The following is a 12,797-nucleotide window of genomic DNA, read 5'->3' on the forward strand; positions in this document are numbered from 1 at the left end:
CCAAAGCTTTTGACACTATCCCCCACTCTGGAATCATAGATAAACTTACTAAGCTGGGCATTAATCCCTACATCACTCGATGGGTTGCAAACTGGCTTATTGACAGAACACACACTATAAAAGTAGCCGACTCCAAATCCAGCTACAGACAAATGACAAGTGGTGTACCGCAGGGTCCTATCCTGGGACCACTCTTGTTTGGCATCTACTTCTCTGAAGTACAGGCCAACACTAAGGGAGTCTGGCTTACTCAGAGGCAATCGCTGCCTAACATACAAGACCATGTCAAACCCAGAGTTGCTAGACATGCTACATTTAAAGAAATCCCAATCCCTCGGAGCCATACACTCCAGGGCCTCACGATGAATAGAACATGCTGGAGGGATATGTTCCTGACCCAGAGACTCCCCATACTCTGGAATAGGCTGCCCGTATATGTCAGGCAGAGTGCCTCAATGGGCCTCTTCAAGAGGAACCTTGACGATTGGATGGGAGATGTGATCCACGGGGTGAATTTCCTATCAGTAGCCCTGCTAGACTGGTGCCCAGGAAAGGAAATTTTTGTGGGAAGCAATAGTCAGGGAATCGTTATGGCTAGGCTTGTATAGGCCCTAGGGCCGATAGCTTAGTACCTACCTATGAATCTATGTGTTTGCAAGCTTCATAGGTCAGTTTTAGAAACAGACTAGATGGCTGACTCTGCAAGTAATTTACATACATAACATTATTTATAACTGTATAACTGTCTTAGAACTCTGTCTATAAGTAGTGTTATTGAATAGTTATACATTTTGAACTGTTTAATGGTCCTAAAGGGTTCCTTCCTCGTTCTATAATTGGTTAAAATTGATCTGATAAGAATATGCCCATCTTCTGTCATCTCTTGTTATACCACTGATGTTATGTCCACTTACCAGATAAATCTTTACCAGACTGCCATAACCTCACCACCAACAACATATTCCATGCAAACCCTTTTTTTCTAGTTCTTGCTTGTCGCACAAAATTTCATCTGAGGGAAAAATGCTTCAGGATGAATTTCTGGTGCATTTGAGTGTTGATTGTAAATTGCAGTAAGTGCAGTATTTTCCTTTTATTTATTTATTTTTTTTATTTTTTATTACTCAGAGTTTTCATTCACTTTCTTGAGAGAAATAGTGACCCACCCCCCATTGCTGGGCCTAGGCCTGCACAATGCATTCTCATGAAATTCTCTTACTTTTTCAAAAAATGCACAAGTGACAGTTTGGTGCCACCCCTTGATGTATTTACTGCTTGGGTAATCAGTACGGCACTCACCAATGATTTAAGGCTTCAAAAACACTCCCAGCCATAGGCAATGAAAAGTGCTACATAGTTATCAAATAAAAAAAAAAAGTAAAGAAAAATGTTTGTTACTGTAGAAAAGGAGCATCATTCTACTTTGTAGTCACACTCAACTTCAGTTCTCTGCCTCAGAAGCCTTGATAAAAATAAAAACATATAGAATTCTTTCTGAGAATTAATTGTCTGCTTTGAGTACTTCATACCTCACATTCAGATGGTTGACTGTTTCCCTTCACCTGGGCAGGTATGCCAAAATTAGATGTAAAAGATATGGGCAATATTGCTTTGTATTTAGTAAGACACTAGGTCTTACTTATTATTGTTGTAGAGCCTGCTGCTGCTTCTGCACCAGAGGTTTAAGGTTGTCCTTTGCTTTCACCTAAGCTTGTCACACTTGTTCCAATGTGCGAGTCTCCTGTTATAAGAAACTGCTGGTCACTTTGACAGAATCTAATGCCAAAATGTCCAAAATGTCTACTCCTGTTCTCATGGTCCCTGGTTACACAACATCACCTTCATTGTTTAATTTCAGTGTTCCTTTTTCTCCAGTTGCTACAATTTAATTTCTGGTTGTGATATCAGTCTTTAGAGCACCAATTACTACTTTGTGGGCAGTGGTGTTACCAGTGTTGATGCCTCTGATTCCAGACTTTTCGTCCTCAATGGCTGATCTTTTACAGTAGCCTGCAAGGCAGTGTCAACCAATTTGATATTGGCAGGTCTGATCCCCCTCTTAGATTCAGAGATGCATAGATTGTTATTAGGCTAATGACCTGGGGACCTTTCTAAGCCTTGCCATGTTTTCATGAAGGAATAATGGAAGTCCTGTATCCAAATAGGACATCGAGAGCCAGTCCTTTATATACTATCTCTATCCATAAGGAATATTTATTTATTTATTGGCATTTGTTGACCAGGGAAGTCCGACTGCATCAGAAACCAATTTTCAATGGAGGCCCAGGGACAAAAGCTCCACATAAAAATACATAAAACATTTAACAATTGACAGGTAATTATACATCTTGATTTCTATTTAAACACAGATAAATATTGTTTCGCTAAGTAGATATATTCTAACACATAAATTTGCTTGTTTGGTATGATTAATTCATTAATTCAGTAAGTAGCAGTACCTTGCTACATTCAGAAATACACATAATAGGCTTAATTTGTATACAGTAGTAGCTTTACAGTTAGTTTTATAGACTTGGTTTCAAATAAGGATTATTGAAATTGAAGGAGTGTAATAGCTGAGGGAAGTGGGGGGTGGTAGTGTACAGAAGGGGATGATGGTGGGTGTGGGTTAAGAGTAAGAGGAAAGTATCATTTTAATGTATATGTTATTGGGAGCAAAGATATAGGTTGCTAGGTAGGAGACTAATTAGGCAAAGAAGCTAGTGGGGAATTCAAGTACTGAGTTTGGGGAATCAGGATGGGACATAGTGAAGCAGAGGAAAGACATATGAAAAAAAGTAATTAGTGTGAGATAAGAGCTAAAATCTCAGAGTGGAGTATTTAAGTTTTGGGGGAGGGGAGCAGGGCCAATATGGGTGTTGAGAAGATGATTTTTAAAGTGAATTTGAAAGTCCTGAAGGAGTCAAAGATGTTAATGTGTGAGGGGAGGGTATTCCAGAGTTTTGAAATAGAGAATAGGCTTTTGCCAGCTCTTTTATTTGGTTTGTATACTTCTAAGAGTTGTTTAGTAGTGGAGTGGCGACTTCTAGATGGCTTGTAAGGTTGTATGACAGGCTTTAGACCTGGGCAGCTGTCAGGTTTGTATATTACTTTATGAACTTGGGTTAGTTGTACATAGCTAAGGTTAATTATTATAACTAGATAGGCAACAGAGTCTATGTCAAGTCTTAGGTACTCTGAAGGGAGGTTGTCTGAGGAGAGGGAGCAAGGTTTTAATTTAACAAGAAGTTTATGAATTAGAGAGGTGGGGATAGGTTGTAAAGGAAATGTAGGTATGGACGTGGTAGCTGTGTGGCTGTGTGTGGTAGGGTTGTTTATGTTGTTAAGATTGTTTGTTTGGTGGGTCATTTGGGGGGATTTTGTGGAGAGGAAGGACTGTTTATAAGTTTAAGTATGCTGTCTATAAAATGTGAGTTAAACATGTTGGCTATTTCAGATGGAGGTTTATCAGGGTCTGGTGAAGGGTTTTGAGTGGATCCAGGGCTAAGGAGTTTAGAGAGAGAGTCCCAAAACCTTTTTGGGTTTTTGTTTCGGTTGGTAAGCTGTTTAGAGAAATATTTTTTTTTGTCTGAGATAACTACTTTTTTAGATTTGTTGTATAGTTATTTGTGTGTTAATAGGTTGGTATCACTTTTGTTTCTAAGCCAGTTTTTCCATGCTTGGTCTCTAGTTTGCATCATTTTTTGTGGCTTTGGTGAGCCAAGGTGCATGATTGATTGATTTTTATTTGTTTGGTTCACATAGGGTCTAAGCTATAAACAGTATCAAGAAAGACTTTGTTAAAAGTAGATGGCATCATTTAGAGGTAAAGTTTTTAGGGAGGACCAGTTGATTGATTTTAAGATATTGTTAAATGTCTGTTGGTTATATCTGGTAAGATTTCTAATAGTTTTATAGGTATGAGATTTGGAATCTTGTTGGCAGATTCTGTGTGTATAAGCTGGCAGGTGGATGTTGGGGAGTGTGTTTGAGTTAGTGTAGTTGTAGGGCTCTGATCCATTCTAGGGTACTGCCTGAGGGTTTGTTGTTTTGTAGCCTGATAGGGGTGGTAATGAGCTGTGTGAAGCCATGGAGGTTGATGCTGTTTTCTGGGGAGTCGGTCATAAAGGTTTGCCAATTAATGTTCAAGTCTCCCGTAATTACAATTTTATTGCTAATATTAGTGGTTTTCCAGGAAAGGAAGTTTTCAAGGATAGTGATGTTTTGGCCAGGAGGTAAGTGGATTACTGACGCACACATTTGTTTAGATTTATTTAGCTGCAGAGAAGTGAAAAGAAATTCAGCATTATCAAAGGATCGCACTGGTTTGACTAAGGGAGAGACAGCATAGGTATTGCGGTAGATTAGTGGCACCCCCTCTCCTTTTTTATGGGTTCTACCATTTCTTAGGATATTGTAACGTGATGGGACTATTTCAGAGTTCTTAATTTGTGTCTTTAGCCAGGTTCAGTGACTGCAACTATGTTGGGAGAGTAATGTGCTAGCCATGCATGGAAGTGAGTGATTTTATTGCAAATACTGCGTATGTTTATAGTGACAAAAATATGTCTATGGAGGGGGAAGAAAGAGTGCAGGTGGTTAAATGTTGATGTGCCAGGGGTGGGTTGTATATCCCCACACTGTAAGGGCTGAAGGAGGTGGTTAGTGAGATGGTTAAGGGAGAAATTTTTGGAAGTGGAGGTTTTTACAGTGTGAGGGGGTATTATAGGTTTGATGGGAGTGGATATGACAAATGTTTTTTGAGGTGAATGTAGTGAAATTCAATTAGGTCTGCAGTAATGTGAGAGAAAATGTCTATATGTGCCATAGGAGGTGTGGTTTGAGTGCATGTTTGGAAGGAGAGGTGTATTGTAGAGCTTTCAAGGGATGTGAGTTGTGCTAGTATATATAGTGAGATGGTTAGAGGTAATAGAAGGATATTATAGTGTAGTGTGGAAGGCATATTTTTATATGAGGGATGTAAGTGTAGGTTAAGTTCAGAGTAAGAGTCAGAGGGGAGGTAGAGTTTTCATGTTAGCAGATATTTTATAGTTAAGATAGATTAGAATGTTTGTTGATAAGGGGTTTGGAGAAACAATTTTAATTGAGCATAGAGTTTGGTAGATAGGTGGAATAAGTCTTAAGTTATAGGTGTTAACGGTAAGAGTTAGGATGTTATGATTTGGATTGGTTGGTTGTTTGAAGGGGGAGGAGTTATAGTAAGTATAAATTTATAAAACAAACTGTACCCAACAGGGTAAAAACTAATAAAAACTATTAAACCTGTGATTATGTGCTCCTTTTACTCTGTAGAAGCCATCAGTTGATGGTGAAAGCGCTTAGTATTTGGGAGCCTTTTGCTTCAGCTCTTCATTAAGCAGTTTGGTGCAGTTTGTGATTTTTGTGTTTTTATTTTTATTTTTATAAGTATAAATTTAATTGTGTGGTGGATGGGTGGAAATGGGGGGGGGGTTAGTGAGCCTGAAGGACGAATGGAGTGGGGCTACACCCCGAGCTGTTAGTGGACCTGGAGAGAAATAATCTGCGAAGGTAGACGCTAGTTTTCAGAGCATGAGGTAAGTATTTAAGGTAGAAAACTATATAACCAGGGGAGTTTGGTGTAATTGATAGATGAAAGAAAGCAGGAGAAGCACAGAATATGTGTTTGCAAGAGTTATGGTAGAGAGAAAGCAAAGTAGAGAGAAATAGAGAGAGCACGTTGTACAGCAGGGGTTGAAAGAAGGTAGCAGCTACTTCAGGAAAAAGGTTGGACAGATAAAGCACAAATGACTATTCAGTAGAAGTGATGAGGGAAGGGGAGGGGGTGGGGGGCGAGTTAATTGCAGTGTTATGAGATATTTCAAATATTACAGTAACTTTAGGCAGAAAAGGTTATGTTGCTCACACATACTTTGCTTCACTTAGGTGGATGTGGTCACTTGTTGGGTGCCAGATGTTTAGAACTTCTAATGTAGGGTTTCTTTCAGTTTACTGCAGGTCTGGAGTGAGACAAATACCATACCTTGAGGCTGAGGGATGGTCGTGAAAGGCCGTTAAAATCAAAAAAAAAAAAAAACAACGGAAGAAGGTAGGTTAGAGATGAGTGTTATATGGGGTAGAGAAAAAGAAGAGTAGGTGGATAATAGGACAGGTGGTGGAGTCTGAGCTGCGGTTGAGTGATATAGAGATGCAGAGTGGTAGATATAGACAGCATTATTATAGGAATGTAGGAATACTAGATAGTATGAGAAAACCTGGGAATAGGACAACCACATATAGGAAATGGGTACCAGACCTGGTGTAAAGTTTTTATTCTCCATCCACTGGTCTCAGTTGCACTTTAGTTGGGTAGTAGACAAACAGCTTCAAATGGAAGGAAAGCCTGTTCATAGGAGGGACAGTCTCTGGACATGTATCTAAATCTCCCCACTCTCAAAAATCCTAGAGAAATGCATTACCTTCACCAGGAAAACCTTCTCACACCCACACAGCATGGTTTCCATCCCAAGCATAGTACAACTACTGCACTCATATCATTCATCAACATAGTCTCCCTAGCTCGTGATAACAATAAACTTGTCTCATGCCTATTCCTTGACCTTTCTAAAGCCTTTGACACTGTCTCTCACCCGCTCCTTCTAGATAAACTCACCAACTTACATTTCTCTCCCTCTACTATCTCCTGGTACTCCAGCTATCACTCTACCCACTAGCAATCAGTTAAATGGCTCTCTGCGCTATCCTCCCCCTCTCACTGTACAAGTGTGAGTCCCCCAAGGGTCCATACTTGGACCACTATTCTTTAATATTTTCATCAACTTGCTCTACTCTTGTCCCCAGTGATTTCTTGTGCAATATGCTGATGGCTCATCTGTTATAACCATTGCTGACAACCCAACTGACCTCCACTCAACTACCCAGGCATCCTTCCACACCATTGAGACTTGGCTTAGTGATAACAAACTAATACTTAATCCAAAAAAAACTAAGCTCCTACTTTTTTTCCCCTAAAAACATCACCACACTCAAAAGAACATTTACCATCTTATCCTGCAACAACACTATCATTTCAGCTGAATCTAGTACTAAATTGCTAGGTGTTACAATATATGATCAGCTTAAGTTTGATCTCCATATTACTAACTCGGTAAAAAGAACTCATCAGAAACTTTGATACCTTTTCCGTAGCAAGAAATACTTAACTAACACTGCCCGAATAACTCTCTCCCAGGCTTTATTACTCCCAACACTCCTGTACAGCTGCCACATATTCACAAACCTAAATTCTACACTTATTTCCAAGCTTGAAACTACCTATAATAAGATCGCCAGATTTGCAGCTAACCAAACCTACAAGTCACATCACTGCTTAGCACTACAGCAACTAGACTGGCTAGAATTCCCTCAGCTGCTCCAACTATACCAACTACAAATCATCCACTCTATCCTCTATCTACCCTCCTTCTGCCCCAGCCTCTCTACTATCATATCCAAATATTCCCCTGCTAGGACACTACGCAGCTCAAATCAAGAATTATTAGACATCTACAAACCCAAAACCAAAATAGGCTGCCTTCTCTATAACTATAACCCAGCTACATCCTGGAACCAACTCCCCTTGGAAATAAAATCCCTTCAGCATAGCAAAAGTTTCAAATTAGCCACAAGGAGATACCTAAAAATAAAGTGGTCTTGCCACTGTAGCCAACCACCCTGAAACCACCATCCTTTCACCTATTTCACCACCTCACTCTTAATGTATCTCTAACATTATTCCCCTGCCTCTTCTACCTCTTCCCTTCCTCTATCTACAACCACTCTAAATTCTTACAGTCTCAAAATAACCTAACTGTCTAATCTGTCTCCTATACTCTGCCTACTAGCCATTCTTACTTTCCTTTCTTGTTTCCAAACTCCTATACAACTAGATCCTACCCACTTTAAATAAGCATCTGCCTACCTAACTATTAACTCATTTTGCTCTAAGCAGCTTAAATATTATTGTAACCAGTCACATGTTCTTCTTCTAATTGTTTAAAACCTTGTTTGTAACAACTCGCATACTAGTCTGCCAATTGTTAATACTCTGTATAATTGAATTGCCTGAGGAGCTTTTTTTTTTCTCCAGGTCTCTGCTTGTAAGATCCTATAGCTGATTGTTACTACTATGTTACTAAAATTTAATAAATTGTTTTCTAATCCTGAGGAGCTTTTCTTCCTGGGTCTCTGCTGAAAATGAGCCAAAAGCTCAGCCAGACTAACTCGGTTAACAAATGTAAAATAAATAAATAAATAAAAACAAATCTCCGGCATGTTCTGGTTAAGTCTCAGACAAAATTCAGGTCCTTAGACCTTGTATTTCTGGCACTGTTTGACTTAGGAATATGCAGGACTCATGTAAGTGTGGAGTTTGCAGATCCTGTGCAAGCCAGGCATAGATCGCACACACACACGAGCATATGTATATATGTATGTACACACACGCATATGTCTGTGTGTGCACACGCATACGAGTACATTTGTATGTGTGCAAGTATATATACATACATGTGTGTGTATATATGTACGTATATGTGTGTGTGTGTGTGTGTGTTTGTGTGTGTGTGTGTGTGTGTGTGTGTGTGTGTGTATATATATATATATATATATATATATATATATATATATATATATATATATATATATAAATATACACAATGGATATAAAAAGTTTACACACCCCTATTAAAATAATTGTGATATAAAAAATGAGACCATAATAAATCATTTCAAAACTTTTCCCACCTTTAAAGTGATCTATAACCTGTACTATTCAATTGAAAAACAAACAAATCTGTTAGGGGAAAAATATTAAAAATAAAAAAATGTACAATATGCTGAATTGCATAAGTGTGCACACCCTTAAACTAATTCTTTGTTGTGTGTGCACAACCTTAAACTAATACTTTGTTGAAGCACCTTTTGATTTAATAACAGCATTCAGTCTTCTTGGGTAGGAATCTGTCAGCATGGCACATATTGATTTGGCAATGTTTCCCCACTCTTACTTGCTTAATCTGTCAGATTGTGAGAGCATTTCTTGTGCACAACCCTCTTCAGGTCACCCCACAAATGTTCTATTGGATTCAGTCTGGACTCTGGCTGGGCCATTCTAAAACTTTAATTTTCTACCAGTGAAGACATTCCTTTCTTGATCTGGGTCATTGTCATGTTAAAAGGTGAAATTCCTCTTCATCTTCAGCTGTCTAGCAGATGTCTGAAGGTTTTGGGCCAAAAGCGACTTGTATTTGAAACTGTTCATAATTCCCTCCACCTTGACTAAAGCCTAAGTTGCATCTGAAGAAAAGAAACCCCAAAGCATGATACTGCCTCCACCATGCTTCACCGTGGGGATGGTGTTCTTCTGGTGATGAGAAGTGTTGTTTTTGAGCCAAATGTACCTTTTGTAATTTTGGCCAAAAAGTTCAACCTTGGTTTCATCAGACCATAACACATTTTCTCACATGCTTTTGGGAGACTTGATGTATTGTTTTGCAAATTTTAGCCGGGCTTGGATGTTTTTCTGTGTAAGAGAAGGCTTTCGTCTTGCAACCCTACCCCATAGTCCAGACATATGGAGAATACGGGAAATTGTTGTCACCTGTAGTATACAACCAGTATTTGCCAGAAATTCTTGCAGCCCCTTCAGCGTTGCTGTGCTTCAACAAAGTATTAGTTTAAGGGTGTGCACACACAACAAAGTATTAGTTTAAGGGTGTGCACACTTATGCAACCAGCGTATTGTACATTTTTTTTCCATATTTTTTCCCCTAACAGATTTGTTTGTTTTTCAATTAAATTGTACACGTTATAGGTCACATTAAAGGTGGGAAAAGTTTAGAAATGATTTATTGTGGTTTCATTTTTTTTATATCAAAAACCTGCCATTTTAACAGGGGTGTGTAGACTTTTTATATCCACTATATATATATATATGTATATATATATATATATATATATATATATATATATATATATATATATATAAAGAGAGAGAGAGAGATAGATATGTATATATATGTGTATATGTATGTATATGTGTGTGTGTGTGTGTGTGTGTGTGTATAGACAGCATAAAGGACATGATGGAGTTCTCTGAATATGCCTTTAAGACTGGAAGGAATTAGTTTTGATCAGTATCCTACTGTCAGTGAGAATATTACAATTTAAGCAAAAGATGAATGACTTTAATAAATGGATTAGTTACAGGTGTCTTTCAGATATGTGTATTTTTGTGGTAAGGCACGAAAGAGTTCAAGGAATTCCTGCTTACTACTTTTCAAGAGATGGTGACAAGCTCAAATTTCTGTTGGAGAGCTGTGGCAAGTTTTTCTTCTCCGTGGTAATGCAGTTTTACCACCAGGTGACTGACCTGTATTTGTTATTGATGGATTCTCTTGAGGAAAATAGTTCAAAATACGTGGTGTGTCACCTTTCATAAACTGTTCTTTCAACACTTTGCAGTATGGTAGCACAGTACTGTTTTGTTGATATTTGTATACATAATAATTGAAGTTTGTATTTGTTATTTTAATTAACATATGCATTTTTGTGCATTTCCACCAGTGCATTTGATACTGGCTTGCCTAACTTGACAAATTTGGTAATAAAATTCAAATATTTATTAAACCACAATTCATTGTCATTTTTTATAAAAATGAACTGTTCTTTGTTTTAAACATGCTATTCTTTCTTTTATTAAAGGAGGTGTTTTTCAGCTGTCATTTAGATATACAGAAGAGTACAACAGTGTTCCTCCTATTATCAATTTCAACACAATTCCTTTTCATCCAAATGGTGAGTTCACTAGTAAAAGTTGTTGAAGGAGAAAACCTGTCAGTATTTTGTTTTTGTGAAAAGTATGAGTCATGAGATACTGATCTCAAATATTTAATTCTTATTTATTTTATATATATCCATGTATTTACTCAGGAAGTCCAACTCAGAAATAAAGATACCCTTTTTTACCAAAGGCCAGGGAAAAAAAGCTGTAGCAACCTTATAAGCAAGTACATACAAAGTGTTTAATGTGCACAGTATGGAAAATTACATTATGAACAGTAGAAAATACTAATCTTAGAACTAAGAAACTGTACATTAAAAATGAAAGAGAAAGCACAGAAAATATACTATTTGCATTTACACACTGGAAAATTCAGTAAGAACATTTGGCAGTAATTACAGTTGTAAACAAAGATTGTTAAAGTTTGTAGCATTGTTTGAGCAAAGAAAATGAAGAAAGAGATGATAAGTGTAGGAATGAAAATTAATGATAAATAATGTAACAGTAATAAAAGTGAATTATGTGTTGAGAAGGAGGGTTTGACAGATGGAGAAGTTTGTGCAACTGAATAGAAGCAGTATGGAAAGAAATGCTTTAAAATACATTTTTCCTGATGCAAAGGCAAGCTTAAATTTTAAGAAAGTGGCAGATGTTGCTAGATTCTAACAGACAATTATGCAAGGTAATCGGGGGACTGGCAAGTATCTAAACTCTTAATTGGTAATCACCCTGATGTGATAGAGAGTGTCATATCTAGATGATGATTAATTGGAGAGTGAGAGTCAGAGTAGATAATAGAATGCCTATTAGAGTTTGAGGAGATAGCACCTTGATAAGAAGAGCAATGACATAACCAGTTGAAATGAAATAGTCATTTAATTGTAACTTGTAGAGCTGGGGTTGGAAGTTTTTGAATTGATGAAGACTTGGTTGTATATGTGGCAAATTTATTATGTTTGTTCAAGTTTTTTTTTATTTGGTTTGTGTGTAGGTTGGTTGGAACAGATGCTGCTTATGAGAGAGTTCAGAGTAGAAATGCTGAGGCTATAGGTTTTCTGGTACTGTTTGTAAGGAATTGCTTGGCTGTGTATAACATGCCTAGTGTTTGATGATTTTTTTTTGGCAACTTCCTGAGTACAAATATCAGACTCTGTAGTTATTCTGAGTAATATGGTTTGGGAGGCTACACTGATTGTTGATAATGAAGTTGATTTTGGTATTATAAATGAATAGTCTTTCATTTTAGCTAGTCACGTACCATTTCTTTTCAAGTTTGTGTTAAGCATACTAGGTGCAAAAGCAATTTAGAAGCATAAACTTTTGCACTGTATGTGCAAAAGTGCCAATGCACATGACACACAAGTCCAGGGCAGTAACAGTATGTAAAGGATAAGACAGTTGATATTGTAGAGCTCTGGTTGCAAAAACTAAGACTTCACTACAGCAAGGACTGCTTAGCACAAAAAAAAAACTTTCTTAAGCTGCTGACTCCCTTCCCAGTCTTCTAAAAGACTGTCCCCCTACCTCTCCATTACTTTCCCACCATAAAAGATTGTAGCTGCATCTTGAATGGCCCCAAGTTGGTATATGGTAACATTTTACCCCCCCTCCCCTTGAATGGCCCCAAGTCGTTATATGCAAATGTTTTACTCCCCCTCCCCTCCATACGTCCTTTATCATTGCCTTTTTTCCTTCTCTTCTTTCCCTCCTTTATAGTCTTACTTACTTCCATCATAAGTTCCTCTTCACCATTCATTAGCAGGTTTCTATTCTGTAGGGGTTCAGTGAGAAATCTTCAGTTTTATTTAATTTTTCTTCCTTCCTTCAAATTATTGACTCACAAGATTTGGACGTTTAGTCAGTATTTGTTGTTTAACTCAATGTGCCTGGCTTTCTGTTTCCTATAAAATAACATTTTAGCACTGTGTGTCTTCTGTGTTTATTTCTGAGAGTTCTACCCATTAACTTGAAAGGA

At 37.7% G+C, this 12,797-nt stretch overlaps 1 protein-coding gene across 1 annotated transcript in view; it reads left to right on the plus strand.

The window, feature by feature from the left end:
- The window catches only part of UBE2U (ubiquitin conjugating enzyme E2 U), a 658,880-nt gene that overhangs the window by 171,282 nt on the left and 474,801 nt on the right, over positions 1-12,797 (plus strand). Inside the window, exon 3 of the mRNA XM_044085559.1 lies at positions 10,744-10,836. Within this exon, the coding sequence (XP_043941494.1) occupies positions 10,744-10,836 (93 nt within the window). The remainder of the gene's footprint in view (positions 1-10,743; positions 10,837-12,797) is intronic.

This window comes from Protopterus annectens, chromosome 10.part0, assembly GCF_019279795.1.
Source record: "Protopterus annectens isolate FY-2018-M chromosome 10.part0, PAN1.0, whole genome shotgun sequence".
Lineage (NCBI taxonomy): Eukaryota > Metazoa > Chordata > Ceratodontiformes > Protopteridae > Protopterus > Protopterus annectens.